This window comes from Nyctereutes procyonoides, unplaced genomic scaffold (genome assembly GCF_905146905.1).
Source record: "Nyctereutes procyonoides isolate TBG_1078 unplaced genomic scaffold, NYPRO_anot_genome, whole genome shotgun sequence".
In the NCBI taxonomy this organism is placed as follows: domain Eukaryota; kingdom Metazoa; phylum Chordata; class Mammalia; order Carnivora; family Canidae; genus Nyctereutes; species Nyctereutes procyonoides.
The window spans coordinates 11,833,333-11,857,821 of NW_026575130.1; the positions used below are offsets into that span (position 1 = coordinate 11,833,333).

The 24,489-nt window shown below is 35.6% G+C and overlaps 1 protein-coding gene across 1 annotated transcript in view; it reads right to left on the minus strand.

Annotated features, from left to right (window-relative positions):
* The window catches only part of GSTCD (glutathione S-transferase C-terminal domain containing), a 125,749-nt gene that overhangs the window by 11,239 nt on the left and 90,021 nt on the right, over nucleotides 1-24,489 (minus strand). The window contains exons 6-8 of the mRNA XM_055342358.1: nucleotides 18,312-18,427; nucleotides 18,114-18,158; nucleotides 15,992-16,120 (exon numbers count right to left, since the gene is read on the minus strand). Of these exons, the coding sequence (XP_055198333.1) occupies nucleotides 15,992-16,120; nucleotides 18,114-18,158; nucleotides 18,312-18,427 (290 nt within the window). The remainder of the gene's footprint in view (nucleotides 1-15,991; nucleotides 16,121-18,113; nucleotides 18,159-18,311; nucleotides 18,428-24,489) is intronic.

Below are 24,489 nucleotides of genomic sequence, written 5' to 3' on the forward strand. Positions count from 1 at the left end.
ATTTAATATGTATGCAAGTCTAAACTAGTGTTTTTGCTGATTATGAATTTAGTTCCATTGTAGCATTGCAGCAAGAACAATAGATTGAAATCTGAATTTCTACTCTCACATTGTAGTTGCCTATGAGATCTGGGGCCATTTAAAATTTAACTTCTTTAGGCCTCAGTCTGCTCAACTACAAACTGTGGTTAATAATACATATAACAGCACGCTGTTGCAAAAATTAAATAAATATGTATTTGAAAATTTTCTTTCAAATGCTGTATGAACATAATCTGATCAATGTTGTATGAAAACTGATCAATCATATTTATGGAGCTCCTTTTCATATTCATGTAACAGTTCATAACATTGATAAATTGCATGAACTACTTTCAATGGGTTTATTTATAAAGGAAGGAATAAAATTATGAATTGGAATCTGATTAGGGCTTCAGTTTTTCATTAAAAAAAACCTCTAAAAATGATCTTAATATGTTTAAAACAAATTCCTTAACTATATCTATATTGTGTCCAATCTAGACAATTATGAAAATTATTAGCTAAATAAAGCAAAACAAGATCCTATGAAAGAAAATCTGACATGGGGATTTTTTTTAAATTTTTAAAATTTATGATAGTCACACAGAGAGAGAGAGAGAGGCAGAAACATAGGCAGAGGGAGAAGCAGGCTCCATGGACCAGGAGCCCGACGTGGGACTCGATCCCGGGTCTCCAGGATCCCGCCCTGGGCCAAAGGCAGGCGCCAAACCGCTGCGCCACCCAGGGATCCCCTGACATGGGGATCTTAAAAAATAAAACATTTTGTCAGAAAAATCCTCAGATCTCTGACAACTTCAGGGTAGGAAGGGGGCTTTCAGAATGAAGAGGAGATTTTCTGGAAATTTCTGGATGTGAGTATCATAAGCTAGAGTCCCCTCTTGAACTGGAAAACCAAAAGCAATGTCATATTGGGAAGAGGATAGCCAGATCTCTGTTCTCAACCCTTCTTCTGAATCTTCCCTCCTTCCAGGCTTACATCAGTTTAGAAGTCAACAATCCCTGTGGTTGTTGTCAATCCACTTTTCCTGTTTCATTCTGAAAACTGAGCCTGGGAAGGCTGCCATCCGGTGAAGGCAGCCACTACTTGATAATTGGGAGTAAAGAATTTTAATTTCTCATCTGCTCCTTTTATTTAATCAGCTTTGCAGGGTGAAAATCAGGCTACTTCTTATTTTCATGAGTAGCTGGAGAAAACCTCACCATAAAAGTTATAGAAGCATTTTCCCCTGGAGGGAAAGAAAAGAGAACCAGCACTCCTTGAGTGCCCCTTGTGTGGGGGCACTATGCTGGGTAAAGGCATGCAGATTTTTCTATGCTCACAACAGCCCTGAAAAGATTTTTATTATCTCCATTTTAGAAGTAAGGAAACTAAGGCTCAGAGAAATTAAGAACATGCCCACAACAAAGCAGCTCCTGAGGGGCAGGATCCTGATCCCAGAGCCTGAACCCATACATTAATTAATTACATCAGGCTGCTTTGCAAAACTCTTTTAAGGCTCTTAAAGAAAAGTTTAGACAATTCACTCTTATAAATCTCTCTTTACTTACGTTCACATTCTCTTTGTTACATACAAAAGAAAGAGTTTATTTCCCTCATTTAAACAAAACAACTAAATCTAAAAACTATTTGCACAATGGATTTTTGTCCTAAAAGGTTTTATTACTTCATATGCTCCTAATTTCCATTTTTTCTCAAATGCAGGTCAGAAATAACAGGCTAAAAAATGAAGAGAGATATAGATGGATGGAACAATTTGAATATGAATGTTTAGTATAAAACAAAGGTGGCACTTTAGATCCCTGGGAAAAAGATGGACTTTTATTTTTTTAAAGTTTTTATTTTTAAGTAATCTCTATACCCAATGTGGGGCTCAAACTTACAACCCTGAGATCAAGAGTTATGTGCTCTCCCAACTGAGCCAGCCAGGAGCCCCAAAGATGGGCTTTTTAATAAGTGATGTTGGGTTAACCTGATAGCTCATGAAAAATAAAATTAGATCCTTTCCTCTCACTACACATAGTGCATTTCAAATGGATTAGAGATTTAAAATGCAAAACAATAACAACAACCATGAGTGAATTCCTCTACAACCTAGGGGAGTGGCAATACTGAACTATGTCTGAAATTCTACATATGATAAGGGGTAGGGTTAATAAATTTGACAAAGTAAAAATGAAAAAAAATTAATGGCAAAAAACCCAAAAAGTATGTAAAAGACAAATGACTAAGAAAAAAAAATTGACAACTTATAGCATAAACAAAGGATTAATATCCCTAACATATAGAAAGTTTCTGAAAATAAAGAAAAGTATAATAATCTGATAGTAAAGTGTACAAGAGATTTGGATAATTCAGGAACAAAAATATGTAAATATGGTTTAAACCAAAGTTGTTCAATATTGCTTAAAATAAGAGAAATAAGTATTTAAAGTACATTAAGATACTACTCATCACCTATTAAAGTGGCAAAAATTCTACAATTTGATGACATTCTATGGGCCAGGGTGTGGGGAAACAGACAATGTCATACATGGGTAGTGGGAATTTAAAAAATGTCACAACCCTATGGTGGAAAAATTTAGCATATCCAGCAAAATTACATGAGTAATTTGTGATCTCACTTCTAAAGATCTGTTCAAGGGATACACTGGCCAAAACAAAAAAAGATTTCTTCATTGAGGCAATATTTGAAATAACAACAGAATGGAAACAAGCCAATTTTCCATTGACAGAGGACTGGTGGCTTACTCTGTAGCTCTGAAAAAGAATGAGGAATATTTCTCTACAAGGCCATGGCAGACATTATTAAATGAAAAATAGGGGATCCCTGGGTGGCTTGGTGGTTTAGCGCCTGCCTTTGGCCCAGGGTGTGATTCTGGAGACTGGGGATCGAGTCCCATGTCGGGCTCCCTGTATGGAGCCTGGTTCTCCCTCTGCCTGTGTCTCTGCCTCTCCCTCCCTCCCTCTCTCTCTCTCTCTCTCTCTCTCTCTCTGTGTCTCTCATGAATGGATAAATAAAATCTTTAAAAAAATGAAAAATACTGTTAAAAAATTCTCAAACTATTTTCAGTAATCATGGTTAGTGGTTGTATTTTTGTTTTAGGACTCAAATGTATATATTGTGAGAAAAAGCAAGTAAGAAATATGCTAGGTGCCATTAGGAAGCAGATTTTTTTTTTTAAGCATAGGAGAAAGAAGAAAGAGATATGAGATAGCTAAGTGAGGCTAAATTAAAATCCCATAGTCCTGAATTTAAATTGGAAGTGTCAGTGTGTACCACAGTGATTTTAAAAAAAAAATTTGTGGTCTGAGCAAGACCACAACAAAGCCTGGAAACAAAGACCAAACAAGTAGCAATGACTATCTCCAGTACCTAAATGGCAGTAATCCAAATAGCCATTTTCCTTTAAAAGAATTTAGAGCTTTATGTAGAAATAGCTGCTGCCAGGCAAGAAATGCATAAGATGAGCTGGAATATCATGTTATACTGAAAGCACAGACATTGTGAAATACTATTGAAATCCTATCAACAGGACTCAGGAGCCAACCCCAAGAGGTTCTCGCTGAATAAACATGGGAATACTGAGCATTAGTAAGAATAATAAGTGCAATGGGTTGAAGTATTTCAAACATTAAATTGATGGGTCAATAATCATACAAAAAAACAACTGGTCACTTTCAGTAGATGACCAACTCACTTTGAAAACCAGAAAACCCAGGGAAAGAATCAAGTTTTATCCAGCCTTTCCTATGTGAACTGTACCTCAGCATAACCAAATGGTTAATAAAGGAAAGTTAAGGGAAGATGGAATGATAAAATTAGAATATCACCATTTTGCAATCCTTGCTAAAGTAAATAAAATTAAGGTCAATGATCACAAATGCTGCCAACACTGCACCGGAGACAACCAGACATAAATGCCTACTGATAGAACACAACACTGCCTATGATGAAATTTTACCCCAAAGTAAACCTGATCTGATTATGTCTCTACAATCTAAATCTAACTACCAATTTCCAAGCAATATTTGGAACAGGTTAATATGTGAAACAACACCAGGGGGTATGATCAGCAAAATCCAAATTGTAGGAAACTCTAAAGAAAAAATGACATGATTCAGGGCAACCTCGGTGGCCCAGCAGTTTAGCGCCCCCTTCAGCCTGGGGTGTGATCCTGGAGACCATGGATCAAGTCTCATGTCGGGCTCCCTGCATGGAGCCTGCTTCTCCCTCTGCCTGTGTCTCTGCCTCTCCCTCTCTCTGTGTGTGTGTCTGTCATGAATAAATAAATAAATAAAATCTTAAAAAAATGACATGATTCATATAAACAAACTTCAGAGGAAAAAGAGACAGGGATGGTGTAATAGGAGGAATGAGTCTACATGCTTATACCTGAAACCTGTTACATTGCAAAAAGGACTTTTTTCAGCTGTAACTAAGATTAAGAACCTTACAATTCTACTTACAATTTACTTAAGAAATTGTGTGACCTGCAACAAGTTACTTACCCTCTCTTACTTAAGAAAACTTACTACCAAGATCATTCTGCATTTACATGGGTGGGCTCAATTGAATCACATAAGGCCTTAAAAGTAGAGAACTTTCTCAGGAAGCAAGTGAGATGAGACACATGGGAAAGTCAGATTTGAGGCATGAGAATGACATGAACCACCATTGCTGGCTTTTATGGATAGCTCTAAAGGCTGAATCCTGGCTGAGCCAGCCAGGGCATTGCAACCTTAATCCTACAGTGCCTGGAATTAAATTCTACCAAGAACCTGAATAATCCTGGAAGTGGATTCTCCCTCAGAGCTTTCAGATAAGAGCCAAATCAAGCCAACAGCTGACTTTTATCTAATGACACCTGAAGCGAGAAACTAGTCAAGCCCATCTGGATTTCTGATGTATATAGAACTGTGAGATAATAAATTTGTGTTAAATTGCCAAATTTGTGGTCGTTTCTTTTTTAACAAGAGAAGTAGAAAACTAAAGCAGATGAAAACCTATAAATTTTAAGCCTTAAGATTCACATAGCCATTTCAATTTTTATGTCTTATTTCAACCTTTATTAAAAGAAATACACTGTAAAAAATCATGAGACAACTGGTGTAGAGAGCTACAGCAACATGAAGGTGGTTTTGTTGAGTAATCTACTATTATTTTTTATTAATCATGAAAGGCCTATAAGTACTACTTAGAGTTCTAGAAATTGTAGGATTCATTCATTCATTCAACAATCACTGGACATTGTGTATATACTAATATTATGGTAGTGGCTAAGAATGCAAAGGTCAAAACTATGATTCCTTTTGTATGCTGTTGACAGTAATAACTGAATCCAAAGTATTTAATACATTAATCAACTCAATTTGGGAATCATATAGGTTGAAACCACCATTCTGCTTTTTGGTTTTGTTTTGTTTTTGTTTTTTAAAAGTTTTTTTTTTTTAAATTTTTATTTATTTATGAGAGACAGAGAGAGGCAGAGGGAGAAGCAGGCTCCATGCAGGGAGCCCAATGCGAGACCCGATCCCAGGTCCCCAGGATCCCGCCCTGGGCCGAAAGGAGCCCTAAACTACTGAGCCACTGGGGCTGCCCTTAAAAGGTTTTATTTATTTATTTGACAGAGAAAGCACAAGCAGAGGGAACAGGAGTGGGAGAGGGAGAAGCTGGGTCCTGCTGAGGAGGGAGCCTGATGTAGGGCTTGATTCCAAGACCCTGGGATCATGACCTGAGTTGAAGGCAGATGTTTAACTGACTGAGCCACCCAGTTGCCCCTCTACTTTCTGTTTTTATGCAGGTGACTGACTACCTTAGATACCTCATATAAGAGGAATCTCACAGTATGTCTTTTTTGCAACTGGCTTATTTTACTTAGCAACCTCAAGGTTCATGACAAGATTTCTTTTTCTTTTTTTTTTTTAAAGATTTTTAAAGTTTATTTATTCATGACACACACACACACACACACACACACACACACACACACACACAGAGGCAGAGACACAGGCAGAGGGAGAAGCAGGCTCCATGCAGGGAATCTGATGTGGGACTTGATCCGGAAGATCCGGGATCACGCTCTGGGCTAAAGGCAGCACTTAACTGCTGAGCCATCCGGGCTGCCCGATTTCTTTCTTTTTAAAGGCTAAATAATATATACATACATCATATGTTGTTTATCTGTCCATGGACACTTGAGTTGCTTTCACCTCTTGGCTATTGGGAATATTGCTGCTGTGAACAGCAGTGTGCAACTATCTAAGTAGGTACTATTTTAGGATAAGGAAATTGAGGCCCAGAGAGGGTAAGTAACTTGTTGCAGGTCACACAGCAAATCAAGGACCCTAACTCAGACAGTTTGGGGCCTCCATCCTAGATACCTACTCTTTACAAATATATCCCCTCTCTTTTTATTCATTTCATTGGTCCTACTATCTTCTGAAATTACAACACCATAGGGAACTAGCATGTATTCAGTATCTGCTAGATGTCAAAATCTACATTGATTTTTTTGTTTTAATCATTTAATTCTTGTCTTAATATACTAAGTAGCTCTTACTGTCTCCATTTGGAATCACATGTCCAAAGTCCCTAGCCAGCAAGACCTGGTCTAACATCACAAGTGATGAAGCCAAGATTTGAACTCCTACTGCCTGATACCAAACTTTGTTCTAGTTCTCTGTGTTCTTATTTGCTCCTTTCTGAGATGTAAGAAGCAAACAGAAGGGCACTGACTGGATTCCAGGCTCGGCTCTCACACTAACTTGATATGCCTCTCTGCAGATACAGGTGGCCTCAACTGCTCTGTGAAATGAAAAGGTTGAACTGGATGATCTCTAAATTTGCCCAGCCAATTAGGCTCTGAACCTTTGCTTCTCAAAGGATTCTTAACCAAATATCTTAGACGGAAGTAGGCGTGGTGCCAACTATGCACTCATGTTCTCTCCCCCAACCCCTTTAAAAACTTTCATGCAATTATGTTATAGATAATTGGCTTGAAATTCAAGTAATGCTAAAAGGCATGTACAGTAATAACAAAGGGTCCTTGTTCTGTACACTCTTCCACCCTTGAAAGAACATCTGGCAACCAAGGCCAATGCTTTTCAACTCACTGGTTTTCTTTCCTGAAATCTAGCACTTTTTCTATATAATAAATATATATTGCTCTCCCGTTATTTATAAATATTAGACATTACTATTGACTTTCCATTATAGGAGATGAAGTTTTGTCTTTGTGTGGTTTGGTTTGTTTTTCTACATTTACATTCTTTTTCCTTTTATTGTCCTCTTAATATTACCTCCAATTTCTAGCTAAGTGTTTACATAATGTTTTATTATTATTGCTTTGTATATATACTATTCACTGCTGAGCTAAGTGTGTTGTACGATTTAAAAAAAATATATATATATATCCAAGCCTCTCTCTACCCCAAACTCTGTAAAATGCCCTATCATATAACTTTCTGCTCTATGAAAACTGCCAACTAATCAATCACTCTCAATTTTCTTTCCTGAAGACATTTTTCCTGGGCTTTCTGACCTTTAAGTAATGACTCAGTGCTTTCTTTCTAGGCCTTCTGCCTAGCTCTGATCCTGAGATTCCCTTTGCCATCATACTGAGGATTCTCTTCACCTCCTTTTGTGTTAGGTACTACTTATTATTATTTTTTATTTGCTCTCTTGTGTTAGTGAAGCACATCCTCTAGAAGATTCCTGAAGTACGTTTCCTTTTTTTTTTTTAAGATTATTTATTTATTTATTCATGAGAGAGAGAGAGGCAGAGACACAGGCAGAGGGAGAAGCAGGCTCCATGCAGGGAGCCCAATGCGGGACTCGATCCCGGGTCTCCAGGATCATGCCCTGGGCTGAAGGCGGTGCTAAACCGCTGAGCCCCCGGGCTGCCCTGAAGTACGTTTCTTGAGACATTAACATTTCGTTATTACTTTCACACTTGATAGATTGATTAGGTATAGAATCTTAGGTTGGATATTTTCCTTCAGAATTTTCAAGACATTGTTTCACTGTCTTCTAGCCTTCCATTGTTGCTATTGAGAATTGTGTTGGCATTTTGATTCCAATTTTTTTTTTATATGGCTTCCCCATTTTTTCCCCCCTCTATCTGGAAACTATTAGGAACTTCTTTTCATCCCTGATGTTCTAAATTTTCACAATACACCTTGGTTTGTCATTTTTCAAATAGGCTTTTTATTTATTTTTATTGAAATATAACTAACATACAGTGTTACCTTAGTTTCAGGTGTACAGTATAATGATTCAACAATTCTATTCATTACTCAGTGTTCAAGATAAGTGAATTATTGGTGCCTTTATCTATTTTACCTCTCTCTGTGCCACCTCCCCTCCCATAACCACCAGTTTGCTCTCTGTATTTATGGTTTATTTTTTTGTTTTGTTTCTTAAATTCCATGTATGAGTGAAATCATATGGTATTTGTCTTTCTCTGGTTGACTTATTTCACTTAACATAATACCCTCTAGATCTATCCATGTTATTGCAAATGGCAAGATCTCATTCTTTTCTATGGCTTGGTAATATTCCATTATGTATAAGTGTTGTGTATATATATATATTTTAAAGATTTTTATTTATTTGAGGGAGAGATAGAGATAGTGTGTGTGAGAGAGAGAGAGAGAGAGAGAGCATGAGTGGGGAGGAGAGGGAGAGCAGACTCCCTGCTAAGCAGGGAGCCCCACATGGGACTTGATCCCATGACCTCGGGATCACGACCCTAGCCGAACGCAGACACTCAACTGACTGAGCCACCCAGGCGCTCTGTGTGTGTATATCTTTATGCATTGATTTATGAATGGACACTTGGCTTGCTTCCATATCTTGGCTATTGTAATAATGCTGCAATAAACATAGGGCTGTATATATCTTTTCAAATTAGTGTTTTCACTTTCTTTGGGCAAATACCCAGTAGTGGAATTAATGGATCATACGGTAATTATACTTTTAAATTTTTGAGGAAATTTCATATGGTTTTCCACAGTCACTGTGCCAATTTACATACCCACTAACAGTGCACAAGGGTTCCTTTTAATTCACATCCTTGTGAATACTTGTTATTTCTTGTCTTTCTGATTTTAGCCATTCTGACAGGTATAATAAGGTGATCTCTCATGTGGTTTTGATTTGCTTTTCCCTAATTAGTTATGTTGAGCATATTTTCATGTTTCTGGTGGCCATATGGATGGCTTTTTTGGAAAAAGATCTATTCAGGTCCCCCACCCATTTTTAATCAGATTATTATTTTTCTTAGTAATGAGTTGTATAAGTTCTTTATATATTTAGGGTATTAACCCCTTATCAGATATATAATTTGCAAATATCTTCTCCATTCAGTGGGTTGTCTTTTGTTTTGTTGATGGTTCCCTTCATTGTGCAAAAGTTATTTTATTTTGGTGTAGTCCCAATAGTTTAATTTCCCTTGCCTGAGGAGACATCTAGAAAAATGTTTCTATGATCAATGTCAAAGAGATTACTGCCTATGTTTTCTTCTAGTTTTATGGTTTTAGGTCTCACATTTAGGTCTTTAATCTATTTTGAGTTTATTTTGGGGTATGGTGTAAGAAAGTGGTCCAGTTTCATTCTTTTGCATGTAGCTGTTCAGTTTTCCCAACAGCGTTTTTTGAAGAGGCTGTCTTTTTCCTATTATATGTTCCTGTCTCTTTTGTTGTAGTTTTTGTTTTGCCACGTAAGTGTGAGTTTATTTCTAGGCTCTCTTCCTATTTCTAGGCTCTCTTCCTGTTCCATTGATCTATGTGTCTATTTTTGTACCAGTACCATACCGTTTTGATTGCTATAGCTTTCTGGTAGTGGTTTTTTTTTTTTTTTTTAAGATTTATTTATTTGAGAGAATATGTGTGCATATGTGCATGCACAGGGAGAAGGCCAAGGGAGAGAATCTTCAAGCAGACTCCAAGCTGAGTGTGGAGCCCAACAAAGGGCTCAGTCTCATGACCTATAATATCATGACCCATGAGATCATGACCCGGGTTGAAACCAAGAGTTGGACGTTTAACCAATTGAGCCACCCAGGCGCCCCAAAAGTGGTCTGTTTTAATCAAGAGAAACCCTTCATTATTGACACATTTTCTTATATTAGTTCTTGGATATTTTCCTTCCCACCATTTTATGTTTTTTCTTTCTAGTTGTCCTATTCCTGAGGTATTGGACTCTGTAGACTGAATCTCTAATTGTTTTTTAAAATGCTTATTTCAGTTTCTATTTCTTTTTTTGGTTCTTTTTTTATAGGTGATATCCTATACTTCATCTTTTAGATTTTCTACTTGTGGTTTTGGTTTCTTTTTTTTTCAATTTTGGTCAACATATTTTTAATTTCCAAGAAGTCCCTTCTTGTTCTCTGTTGGTTTATCTCCCCCGCCCCTTAATTCTATCCTTGTTTCATTCATGTAATATCTTCTCTGATCTCTCCATGAATGAGATCCTTTGTTCTGTTTGTTGCTTTGGTCTCTATCTTCTATTTTGGAAGTTTTCCACGTTTGATATTCCTTGGCTGTCAGTTCATATTAAAGAGTGATCACTAAAGAGTGATCACTAAAAGAGTGATCACTAAGTGATCCAGGTTGACTGGAAGTACTAAATGAAAGGCTTGAAGACTGGTGGGCTTCACTAGTGACTGAGTGATCAGGTGGCTAGCTGCCTTTTTTTTTTTTAAATTATAGCTATAAAGAGATCCATCATTCAGTGTGCAGATTCTCACTGAGTTCTTGTTTTCAGTATGGCACAGCACCCTTGCCCTCCTCTATGCCCAGTATCCCTGTATTTTGAGCATCTCTGGCTCAGTTTTTTCACAGAAAAAAAGCTCTAGTTTCTTGCAGGAGTCAGGGAGTGTACATAAGATAGAGGTAGGAATCTGGGTCTCTAAATATTATTTTTAATTAAACATGATTTCAGCTCTTTCTTATCCCCTGTCTCTGAGGTTTCTGGCATTCTGAATCCTTGACATTTTCTGGGATTCTGAGAGCAAAGTGACTTGCTTCCTGATAGTCACTCCCTCTCCTCACGCATTTCAGTTTGATCTTCCTCTTTTCTACTCAACTTACCATTTTTCTTTAGTCTGCTTTCTGCCTTCATCTATTGTGGTTCAAGTTACAGAGTCTTGAATGTAGGCTCATCAAAAACGGAGTATGAGTCTTCTGGTTTTTGTTCTTCTTGTTATTTGGGGATCTGATCTTCCTTGGAGACAAGGGGGTTAAAATATTTCTATCTGCTTTCTTCACCTGGGAAGTCCTCCATTTTGTCTAAATGATTTTTCAAAATTGTGTCTGTAGACTATATACTTCCTCAAGTTCCTTTTACTTTAAAAACAAGGATTATATAAATTACTGATCAAAAGTGCTACTGAATCACATTGTATAAGTGCATATGCTTCTAATTGTAAAGTAACATATAACTAGAAATAAACTTGTAATTAAGCACTCAGCACTGATAAACCATAAACAATCATATTAAAATTGTTATGGGTAAGATAAAAAACATAAATACATAGCTCAAAAATAAACCATTTTGAGATTTTTATATATATTGACAATATAGAAAATAGTCACCAATACTGTTAGAAATCAATACCTTATTGCCTGGTTCAGAAGACTCTGTTACTGTTGGAATTATCCAGCTAAAACATTTTGATGGCAAGGTTAACACTGACTTTTTTTTTTTTTTTTTTTTTTAGTGCAGTGTGTTTTTCCATAGTCATGGTCCTTTCTATAATATTGTTTGACAACAGGTTTTTTGTAATATTGTTTGAGAGCATTTGTATTAATACACATTGTAAGTTAGGTCTTAAAAAGCATAATCTTGTAAAGTAGGTTTTCACAAAAATGAAGATTGTTTATCCTGCATTAGATAAGAAGGCAATACACAGACCTCTTTTTTTAAAAAAAGCCTTAAATTGAACGCCTGGGTGGCTCAGCAGTTTAGCTCCTGCCTTTGGCCCAGGGCGAGATCCTAGAGTCCTGGAATTGAGTCCCACATTGGGTTCCCTGCATGGAGCCTGCTTCTCCCTATGCCCGTGTCTCTGCCTCTCTCTCCTTGTCATGAATAAATAAATAAAATATTTAAAAAAGAAGAAAAAAAAACAGCCTTAAAAAGGCCACTTGTGAAGCAATTTTTAAATTTTCCTTTAAAGGTTGGTAATCAATACATACTGTCTCAGTTTGGCCTATTATTTTAAAAAAAATTACCATACAGTAGGTAGCTTAAACCGCAAACATTTATTGCAGCTCTGGTGGTGGAAAAGTCCAAGATCAGGGTGCTGGCGATCTAATGTCTAGAGAGGGACCCCTTTGTGGTTTGCAGATAGAGGGGATGAAAGAAGCTCTCTTGTCATACAAGAGTACTAATTCCATTCAGGAAGGCTCCACCTTCATGACCTAATTACCTCCCAAGCCCCAGGTCTTAATTCCATTATGTTAAGGGTTAGGAATTCAGCATATGCATTTTTTGAAAGAGGACACAAACATTCAACTCATAACATACTTAATTCAGCACTATGCAGCTGCATATATTGAAACTGGGAGGAAAAAAATACCTTCTGGATGTTTCTTAATTTTGAAAAAACTTTTAAATTTTCGTCAGGACACGAATAGTCATTATAATCAAAATGAGAATAAGCCAACTACAACTATTGGGGGTGCTTGGGTGGGTGGCTCAGTCATTGTGCTAAGTGGGGAATCTGCTGGAGATTCTCTCCCTCTACCTTTCTCCCTGCTTGCACATACTCTCTCTCTCTCAAATAAATAAATCTTTAGAAAAAAATAATTCATACTTGTTTTGAAAGAAAAAGATACAGATTTTATATGTTCAGAATTCTTTTAGATATGGTATACTAATCCTTAGGGATCTATTAGCCTTTCTTGGCTAAATAAGCTATCTATCTCTCTACAATATTAAACACATATTTATTCTTCTATCTTTATTGCTTACATTATCATGAATATAAAAGCAACATGTTAAATTAGAGGTATTTTGAAAATATGGAAAGTAAGAAAAAATATTATCATATAGTATATAGAGATAGCTACCTTTAAAAAAATCCATATTAGCATATTCTTCCCATCTTTTTTAAGTGCAGAGATCACACTGTACACAGTAAAGCGGCCCAATTTATTGAGTGCTACCTAAATGGCAGACAACCTGCTAAGTGTTTCACATACGTTATATCAATATCCTATGAGTCAGCTATTTTATGCCTAGTTTATATATGGAAAAACTGATTAGGATTAGTGAGTTTAAATAAGTTGCCCAGAGTCATGCAGCTAGTAAGTGCCAAGCTGAGATTTTGGCACAAATTACCCAATGTTAAAATCCACACTCTTTATCATTATGTTTATTTTCTTTGTTTACCATTATAACTAATTTTTCATGTCATTAATAAATCATTGCAAATATCATATAAAGTAAAAAATATAAAACTCCTGTATAATTAGGCTTATTCATGGAAGCTCTGCAATTGAAGAGTAGTAATTTTTTTTTAACCTTTGCAAAATTTAAGAGCAAGGATGGCATATCACTGTTGTTCAAGTTAAAATTTACTTTGAATTTTTTATAAGCTTATTAGGCATTTGTATTTCTAAAGAACCAAAAACTACATGCTGACTCTTTGGAACAAACGCAGTGTCATCTCATTGATTCTGATTATATTGGGCAGGTGCAGTAGGTGGAAGTGTTGGAAGACCTAATTAAAAGATCTGAAAATATTTAGATTTGTTCCTTTCCTTATTTCAGATCAAACTAGTTTAACAAAGTTAGTAAATCTTTTCATTTTTGCCTGCTGTAGGTTGTTATATTAACAGAAGTATGGCTAATAATTAGTATTTTAATTCTTATATATAAATGATTTGCTTAAAGTTCCTAAACATAGTTGATTCTAAATTTTAAAATTCTCTCCTTAAAATCTGGTTTACTGGGCAGCCCCAGTGGCTCAGTGGTTTAGCGCTGCCTTCAGCTCAGGGTGTGATCCTGGAGACCCAGGATTGAGTCCCACGTCAGGCTCCCTGCATGGAGCCTGTTTCTCCCTCTGCCTGTGCGTCTGCCTCTGTGTGTGTGTGTGTGTGTGTGTGTGTCTCTCATGAATAAATAAATAAAATCTTTTAAAAAAATCTGGTTTACATTACTATTTTTAAGAAAAAGAATAAAAGAAAAAATATTTACTAAGCAAAGATAAATGCTAACTAAACCTTTATTTGAAATATCACAAAATCATGGATTAATGCAATTTTTTATTTTATTTTATTTTATTTTTTTTGATTAATGCAATTTTAATGCATTTCCAATACTTATTCTGATTTCCTCTCTAGCTACACTATTTTCACTGTAATCTATTTAATATAGAGTTGGAGCCACTGATGCATTCAGCTTTATTTATCTAGTAACAATGCCTCAATTATCCTCCAAGGGAAAATTATTTTCTTGAGAGTAAATCTAATTTTGGTTTAATCCTCCAAGTAATTTTAATTCATTTTCTATATATCTTGACAAAAGTAATTATGAAAGAAAAAAGTCATTATGAATATATTATTATGAAATATAGAAAAAATATCACATCAAAAAGACACACATTCTCAGGTAGTGTTAGTGAATTATGACCTTGGAAGTTATAAGAATATGCCAGAATGATTTAGCACCTATAAACCACAGAAAGATAAAGAGATATATGGCTGATAAGACTGGAATTTTCTGATTTGAAAGGTGAGTAAATGGGCAGCAATTTCTTGCCACCTTAAATATTTTGCTGGTATACTGGTAACATGGGCAACTGGTTTAATGGCTCACTTCCTGGGAGAAGCTTTGATTTTATGTCGACATTTATGTAAAATTTAAGTTGTACATAAACATATAGTTAATTTGAATTCACTGTTTCAGATGTTTGCATTTTCCTGAATTTCCTCAATTATAGGCTTTTTTTCTCTTCGTATCGGCTTGGCTTGAGATAACCAATCTAGATCATGTCTGCAACGGAAACAAATTGCATATATTTTTCCCTGTAAAAGATAACAATAAATCCCACAAATTCCCAGTAGTTGATGTTTAGGAAATGGACCTCACTGGAAAGATCATAAGAACTATGAAAGTCTGAGTTTTTATTCTGAAAAAGAGTTCCAGCTAGACTAGCCTATTGTGTATGTTTTATGAACACATACAGTTGGGAATGCAGATTAGCACAACGTCCCTAGAAAGAGATTTGGCAAATGTATCCAAGTCTTAAACAATGCATAAGTTGCCCATCATAGTAATAATTATGCATTATGACAACATGAAAAAAAACATGATCAATGAGTAGGGGAAAGATTTATGACAATGTTGAGTTAAAGCAAGATCCATGTAGTATGATAATATGTCAGTAATGTTAACATATGTGTAAATATACGTTTGTATGTGTGCATAAATATAATGACCAAAGGGTTTTGATGGTAGTACTGGTGATTCTTCTTTGTATTATTATGTATTTTTCTATAGTAAACATATAGCCCTTTAAAAATAAGAAAAAATATTCAAAACAAATACAAAGAATAACAGCAACATTTCTTTATTTTTCTTTGTTATCTTTAAAAAATGTAAAATAAACTAAGGGAGGTCATTGTCATAAGAATTCATTCGTTCATTCGATTGAGAACTATTTTCAAGCATTTGCTATATGTCAAACATTGTTTTAGGCACCAGGTATTCTGCAGTGAAGAAAATAAAGCTCATATATGGGAGAGGAACAAATGTTACCTCTACCACATACTGGTGAAGTGCTATGAATGAAATAATATTCATTAATATGCTATACTTTAGAGATAGTTGAAATAAAAAGTTATACACCTACTTGGCAAAGAATATAAAAGTATCTTATCTAATTAGTCTGAGGCATATAATTTTTCTTAATTAAATTAAAGAAATTGAAATTGCTTACTTACCCCAATATTAAACATCCCTGTAAAATACTCCATATTTGCTTGAATGAACCAAATGTTGCTTAAACCTAGTTCATCACTTCTCTTCTTAGCACGGATTAAAGATAATTCCTTGTTTTCTATTAATGTAACCTAGATTTCACCCAGGAAACAACAGTATATTCAGTAACATAATTCAGACATTAGGGCAAAGTATTATTACTGTATTTCATAGCTTTAATGTAGAACATATTACACTGATCCTTATCCTCTGTCAGGAAGTATGTCCGATAATGTGGTATAAAAATGAACAAGGTCCTCAAACTCTTAAAGCTTACAAATGGAGTGATATAAGTGTAACAGGCAATTATAATATAGTGATGTGTGTAATGGAAGACATATTGCATTATCAGAGCACTCAGGCTTCATGACTAAGGAAGGTTTTAGTAATTTAACATGGAAAATAACATATTAACTGAGGCCTGAGAAATGAATAGAAATTAGCTAGAGGACTGAAGGGGTATTTCTGGCAGAGAGAGAAACATGTAAGAAGGCCCAAGGGTGTGTTTGAAGAACTGAGAAAATTGGTGTAGCTGGGGCACAGTGTGTGGTGGTGATGGTGGATGGGGGGACAGGGTATGGAGGGTAGACATAATTCTGGAGAGGTAATAGCAGCCAGATCGTGTGATAAAAGAAGGTTCCATTGTTGCAATGTATACTTTGGATTGGTTGGGGTGAAGGGCAACCTTCAGAAGGAAGGGCAAATGGTTAGGAGTCTCTAGGAATCCAGGCCAATGATGACTGGAGAGTATTACTGGTTTTGACAAAGAAAAGTGGGCAGAATTAAATCACTTTCATCACTATCATTCCTAGTTCTACCCTTATTTTGTCCTTATGCTTGTCTTTATGGAAAAATCCTGCATTCCTTTGTATAAAAACCTATCAGAGTATACTTGGCATCAAAGGCTTTCCAGCCATTATTCTAGCCAAGATTTCACCTTTAAAGTCTCAACATCTCTAAGTTTCTAGAACTGTGGAGAAGGGGGAAAAAACACCATATCCTTGACCCTGCTTCTCCAGGGTTCTTCTTTATGAGCTTTCTTCCTCTAACTCCAACCACGAAATTGTTGCTTTCCTTGATAACAAAAACAGCTGCTAGTTTCCCCCAGGATTCCTTATTTATTTTGCCCTTTATTTTTGGAGAAAAGAAAAGAATGATACCCCCTTGCCCCCCAGCTGTCTGTTACATGTCATTCTGGCCAGTCTATGAGTTCTTCTTCACCATTTTCTTCTGTGAGGAGTCACCATAATTATTTTGCACCTTCCAGGGAGTTCATGAGCAAAGAATCTGCCCTGTTTGCTTTGTGTTTTTTTAAAAGTCATCAAATTCTAGACTTTTATGCTAAAAGATGATCACTGCAAGGAAATGATTTCATATGGCAGAAGACTAAAAATAATAAACTCCTAACAAATGGCGGCAATGACTGCATAAATTATGGTACATTTACTTAAAAACATACTGTGTACTTACATTTTGGTGATATTTTAATAATGATATTTAAAACTATTTGCAATAGGGAAAAAACATTTATGCTACAATACTGAGTTAAAGCTGGTGACTAAAATTATATTTACATTTTTAGCATTTGCAGCAATAAGCATCCTCATAGACAATGACTTAATGAGAACAGGGGAAGAAAAGCATTTGATGGATGACTGTGGTAAATTTGGAGTTTATTTTTTTCTTTAACAGATTTTGTTATTCTGTTACAATTTTGGTAAAATGGATAAAAATCAAGATACTAAAAGAATATGCTTAATAAGTTTCAGAAGCTAGTATTTCTGGTATAAAAATATATGGACAATTAAACTAGTTTTACTATTAACTATTTTATTTAACAACAGAATGGTGTTTCCTTCTAAAAATTATTTTAAAATATAACCGTTTTATAAAAATTGAAAACTCTACTGTGATCCTACTTGAAGATTTTTAGAAGTTTAGTTCAAAGAAAAAAAAATTTATGTGTGTCATGTAATGTGACCTGAGTGAATGATTATACATTCAAAGAGCAGGGGTAAGACAGACCCAGCTAAGTGAACTGGGTAGTTTTCCATCGTTTCTTTTTATTGGTTATTCAGATTTTACCTGGCATGATGGTAGCATGTGAGCAAGGACAATCCCGACATGGCCCTGGAAAAGGCAGAAAAAGAAACAACTTTGGTCTGTAAGGCTTTTTCCTCATTCTGAGACAGCAGCCTTGCCAAATAAAAACATGACTTTGAATATAATACAGTAAAGTCACATAGCGAAAGGCTAAAGAGAACAAAAGGAGAGATATAATACCCCGCCACTGCAGAAATCCACAATTCTGTCACCAGGTTTGGCCTGATTTGTCACCACATAAACAAGGTTGTTTAATTGCTGCTGCTTCCTCAAAGCTCGATCACTGGACATTTTACCTAGGGAAGATAAGAGATGAAGACAATGAAATGTTAGGCATTGTGGGGTAGTGAGAAGACATTCATAGAATAGAACACTGGCATCCAGGAACAGGGTAAATGTATAAGTTGTAAATTCCACATCATCCACCAAGAGAGGACCAGAGAACTGGAATCCAGAAATGAACTCTTTCTATACATATTTTTACATTTATTCATGTCCAACTTTTCTGGCAGTAGCTATTGAAAAAAATGTTCTAGAGAGGAAACAATAAGTGAAATATTAATTGCAGAGCCATAAATGTTCAATAAATTCACTGGATGAATACAAATTAACAGTAATGACTGTTACTTCCTTTTACCCTACCAGAGACATATTGCTAAAGATTACCTAATTCTAGTGCATTTTTAAATCTCCTTGGACAAAAGACATCTATAATACACAAAAACATTTTTATTATTTAACTGGCATCTTTGAACTCTTAATTCTTCTGGTTAGGACCACTGGAACATAGGTGTCACATTGTCTGAAATCTATCAATAGTTAGTATAGTTAGAGAGAAATTAGATTTTACCATTTTGGCTTTGAAGCTTCTTTTCCTCATGAGTCAGACACAGAAATCTAATGAAATTGGAGATTAAAGATAGGGCATTTCCAAGTATGAAATGCCTTGGGCCTCGCAGCATGAAAACATCTTAACTTTCCTTCAAAGCCACTAGTTAAGTCCACGAAAATAACTTCAGAAGAATGAATGAAATTATTTGTTTTTACATATTTCACATGCACTTTTTGTAAGAGCAAGATTAAGAAAATATAAGAGAGCAGATTTCATTGATATAGATAAAAGGAAAACCCAGATAATCTTTTGGCTTGATCAAAAATTATTTACAGATACCAACATTTCTCTACTCCATTTTCACAGAAAAATAGCTTGGCTTTTTTCTTTCCTTCTCTTCTCTGTTTTCCTTCTTTCTTAGGTAACTAAAATAAAAAACATGGGAACACCTTTAAGAAAAAAATAGAAAATGTGAATACAAAAATCTATATGAGAGAAAAAGATCCATAATATAATAATTCAGAGATAATATCTTTGTATATATGTACTTCTAGGTGTGTCCATAAATTCACAATGTTCTAGACACATATAAAAAATTATATATGAATCTTTCCATGTCATTGTATCTGTTTCTATAAGTTTTAATGGATGCATAGTATTCCACTGATTATATCTACCACACTTACATATCCAATTTCCTATTATAATGATGTGGTTTTATTATTATATAACTAAATGATTGTACACATTCTTAGTTATTTAGCATGGCCTAATGTGAATTTCAAACATGAAGGGCATTTAAACCAATAGTCTGGTGACTTCACTTATGAAGACAGTTTCATATAGCTTTCTTTCCATTTTTCCCTAATAATATATTGTAAAAAAATTTAAACAAAATAAGTGAAGCCCCTTGTCATCCTACCCTTCCTGGATTACAATTCCTAAGAAATTATGACAATTTTCAACACAGCAAAGTTGAAAGAATCTTACAATGAATGCCTCTAAAACCTCCACTTAGATTCTACCATTAACAGCTTACCAAGCTTGGTTTATCACATTTTTATCCATTTATCCATCCATCTATCCAACCATTCATAAATCTGCCTAATTTTTTATGGCAATGCAGTTCTGATTTGGAAGAGGAAGAGTAACAACAGGAAGGGGAGGAGAGTGAGGGAGTCAGAAGGCAAAACTGGAAAAGTATTTTTGAGCCCTGTCAGAAAGCTAGAGTCACAAATCCTGCTGTTTGATGGAGCCACTGAAAAGCAAGAAATGAGCATAAACATTTTAGTCTTCATTTTGTGGGATTAACATTTCTTAGCCAAAGGATCTTTATAAAGTCAAAAGGAATTACCATTTGTTAAGAACAAGGAGAAAAGAAAATTTATTTAATGGAATAACTAGCATCAAGTTTGGTATCACATTTCTATTAGACATTTAGAATTATCTAACTTAGGTTTGCTTCAAAAGCAAATGTTGATGAAAATCTGTTTTTCTAGCTAAGGTTGCAAATATAGAATTCATGTTGATATGAAGGTTGAAGGCAAAGAGGTGATTTTCAGGGTTGTGTTTAAATAGACACTATTAAGCTACACATAATATTCACAGATTGAGCTAAAAATACAGTAGCATGATGCTCAGATGCTTTATGAAAAGCCAACTCTAATAAAACATTCGTCCTTCCCATTCTAGTTTTATAAATATTATGAGGCTCCAGGAAACATGAAGAGGATCTCAAATACATTGAACAAGGTAATAAAGCAGTATTTTGAGATATAGTATTAATTAAAAAATCATGTCCTACTCTCTATCTATATCCAACATTCTTGTGCCTAAGACGCTGCTTATAAGCATGAATTTATAATCTATTTTTAATTTGACTAAAAATGCTGGTTCTTTAAAGTGTCATCATAGAAAAAGAAACCCAAGAACCAAATGACCAGATTTTTTTTTTTTTAAATACAAACGATCTCATTTGTTCTGTGATGTAATTCTCCCACAGTGAAGTCTTCGCCTTGTCTACTTCAAGTTTGGAGGAACTTGATTATTTAGACAACTTCATGTTGTTTGCATTGCCCAGAAAGAAAATATGAAGGTCAAGGAATCAATTTCTAAGCAAAGGAAGAGCACCATTAGAATATTAGCACATTATAACACCAACATAAAAAAACAAACAAACAAACAAACAAACAAACCACACCAGCATCAGGGGATCCCTGGGTAGCTCAGTGGTTTAGCGCCTGCCTTTGGCCCAGGGCATGATCCTGGAGTCCTGGGATTGAGTCCCATGTGGGGCTCCCTGCGGGGAGCCTGCTTCTCCCTCTCCCTGTCTCTCTCTCTCTCTCTCATGAATAAATAAAATCTTAAAAAAGAACACCAGCATCCCTCATGCAGGGCAATAGACAGTGAAACCCAGGTCCCATCCCCAGGGTAGCTATGGTTTTCATACTTAGGCACCTACTACTCTCAGCAACTGAGGACACACTTCAAAGCGAATACAACATAGTCCCTGTCCGTTAGGGAGCTCTCTTAAGAGTATCTAAAAGGGAGTTGTGGGTGTTCATTACATGCAAATGTATACGTGCTGAAAATAAAGGACTAATTGAGACATCACAGAGAGCTTTACAGAGACTTGAGGCATTTCAGCCGAGTCTTAAGGAGGAACAGAGACTTGCCAGATAGGCAAGGGAAAGCATACTAAGAACAAGATGGCATATATTTAGAAGAAAACCACAATTGGCTCATGTGCTTGAAAATGAGGATTGGTGAAGAAGTGGCAAAGCATGAGACAGACCTGAAAACATGAGCAAGACCAGATGGGAAGGAGCTTGCTTGTTATTCTGCCTCTTTGCGCTGTAGAGAGAACGTGGCCTCTAACGTTTGATGTGTTTAGAGCTCCTTAGAGACCAGTTCTACTTGAATAGACAACATGGTTATTTTTACATTATTACATATTACAGATGTTCTTTTTTTTATGTATATTTTTTATTGGAGTTCGATTTGCCAACATATAGTATAACACCCAGTGCTCATCCCCAGATGTTTTTTTACAGTGCTAGCCTGCATCATTTTTATTCAGGATAGAGTATACCCTCAAATCAAATCAGTTTATTAATAGAATTCTCTGGAGCATTCAACCTCAACTGATGCTAATTGTCATTATGTCATTTAATTAAGAAAATGAACTAGAATCAACTAATTGGAATTCATGGACTCATTTTGAACCTGGTGTTCTAGATCAAGAAAGCTTTTCTTCTCACTCTCCTTCCCAGGGTCTCCTCTCTTGGTATTGCTCTGAAATGCTATGCTCACTAGGTCCTGTCTTTTGTGCCATAGCTTGTCATTGACCATGCTTTTCCAGTTTACAAAACTGAAGTCCCTTCCACATCTACCTACTTAAATATCTCTTCTTTGCTTGAAATACCTTTAAAGGCACCTCTCTGTCTTAAGAAAAAAGTTTTTGATTTCTTGGCAAGAAAACAAGACCTCTAGTGACTTGAGCCCTGTTACTTGAGCAAACTCACCTTTGGGAACTTTCCTATATATCTCCTATATTCCAGTCTTTCTGAACAATGAATAGTTCCTTGAATTTATCAAGGTCAGTGAGGTGGCACCTTTTACAAATTTGTTCCCTCTGCTCGAAACCTATTTTCTTGCTTTAGAACCTCAGGAACCTTACCTGCTAGCTTTCCATGCTCCTGATTACATTTACATTTAGTATTTTGTAATAAATTTTTTAAAAAGACAAAGTTACTTTTTCAAACATTTTGTACTACCCAAAATAATTAATCTTTTATACTATAAAGTATTAGTATTGTTAAATAGTGAAAACATTTTATTATAAACTTCTGGGTATTTATCTGAAGAAAGTGAAAACACTAGCTCAAAAAGATATCTGCACCCCTATGTTCACTGCAGCTCTATTTACAATAATCAAGATATGAAGAACATCTAAGTGTTCATCAGCGAGTGATGGATAAAATGTGGTAGACAGATACACAATTAAATATTATTCAGCTATACCAAAGAATGAAATCTTGCCATTTGAAATAACATGGAGGGACCTTAGGGCATATGCTAAATGAAGTAAGTCAGATAAGTACCATATGATGTCCCTTACATCTGGAATCTAAGAGAGTAGTTTGGTGGTTGCCAGAGGCAGGGATGGGGGTGGGCAAAATGTGAGAAGGGAGTCAAAGGTACAAACCTCCAGTTATAAAATAAATAAGTCATGAGGATGTAATGTATAGCATGGCAACCATAGTTAATAATATTGTATTGCATATTTGGAAGTTGCTAATAGAATAGATCCTAGGAGTTCTCATCACAAGAAAAGAATTAACTATGTGTAGTGATGGATGTTAATTAATTAGACTTATTGTGGTGCTCATTTCACAACATATACAAATATCAAATCATTATGTTGTACACATGAAACTAAAATAATTCTGTCAATTATAACTCAAGCTTTTTTTAAATGATACATAGGCACAATTAATTATATTAACTACCAAAAGAACTATTAGCTAAAATTGCTTCTGTCTCCCTGAAATAGATTCAGAAACTTGGGTCCAATTAAATGGAAAGAGGAGGCTGATAGATCACATAACAGGTGCTCAATAAGTTTAATGAATTTATTTTCTGTGCAATTAAGACAAGCTGGATTTTAAAGGCCATATGCTTACTTCTGCAAGTACTAAGCATGAAAACAAGTTAGCTATCAATGCTGTGCTTGTTGAAAAGTAAAAGAAGTCAACTACAAAACTGTTTTATATGGAAATGTAAAAGTTTCTGAGAACTTTGGTGAGGGAATAAAAAGACAGCTACTTAAAGCTATATCAAAAAAGCTAGACAAGGGATCCCTGGGTGGCGCAGCGGTTTGGCGCCTGCCTTTGGCCCAGGGCACGATCCTGGAGACCCGGGATCGAGTCCCACGTCGGGCTCCCGGTGCATGGAGCCTGCTTCTCCCTCTGCCTGTGTCTCTGCCTCTCTCTCTCTTTCCCTCTGTGTGACTATCATAAAAAAAAAAAAAGCTAGACAAAAATAAATTCAAAATGGATGAAAGACCTAAATGTGAGACAGGAAACCATCAAAATCCTAGAGGAGAACACAGGCAGCAACCTCTTTGACCTCAGCCACAGCAACTTCTTATTAGATAACTCACCTAAGGCAAGGGAAATAATATACTGGGACTTCATCAAAATAATAAGCTTCTGCACAACAAAGGAAACAATCAACAAAACTAAAAGGTGACCTGTGGAATGGGAGAAATCATTTGCAAATAACATATCTAATAAAGGATTAGTATCCAAAATATATAAAGAACTTGTAAAAAATCAACACCCAAAGAACAAATAATCCAATTAAGAAATGGGAAGAAATGAGCACACATTTTTCCAAAGAAAACATTCAAATGGCTAACAGATATGTGAAATGATGCTCAACATCACTCATGATCAGGGAAATACAAATTAAAACTACAATGAGACAGGTACCAGGCTCACAACTGTCAGAACAGCTAAAATC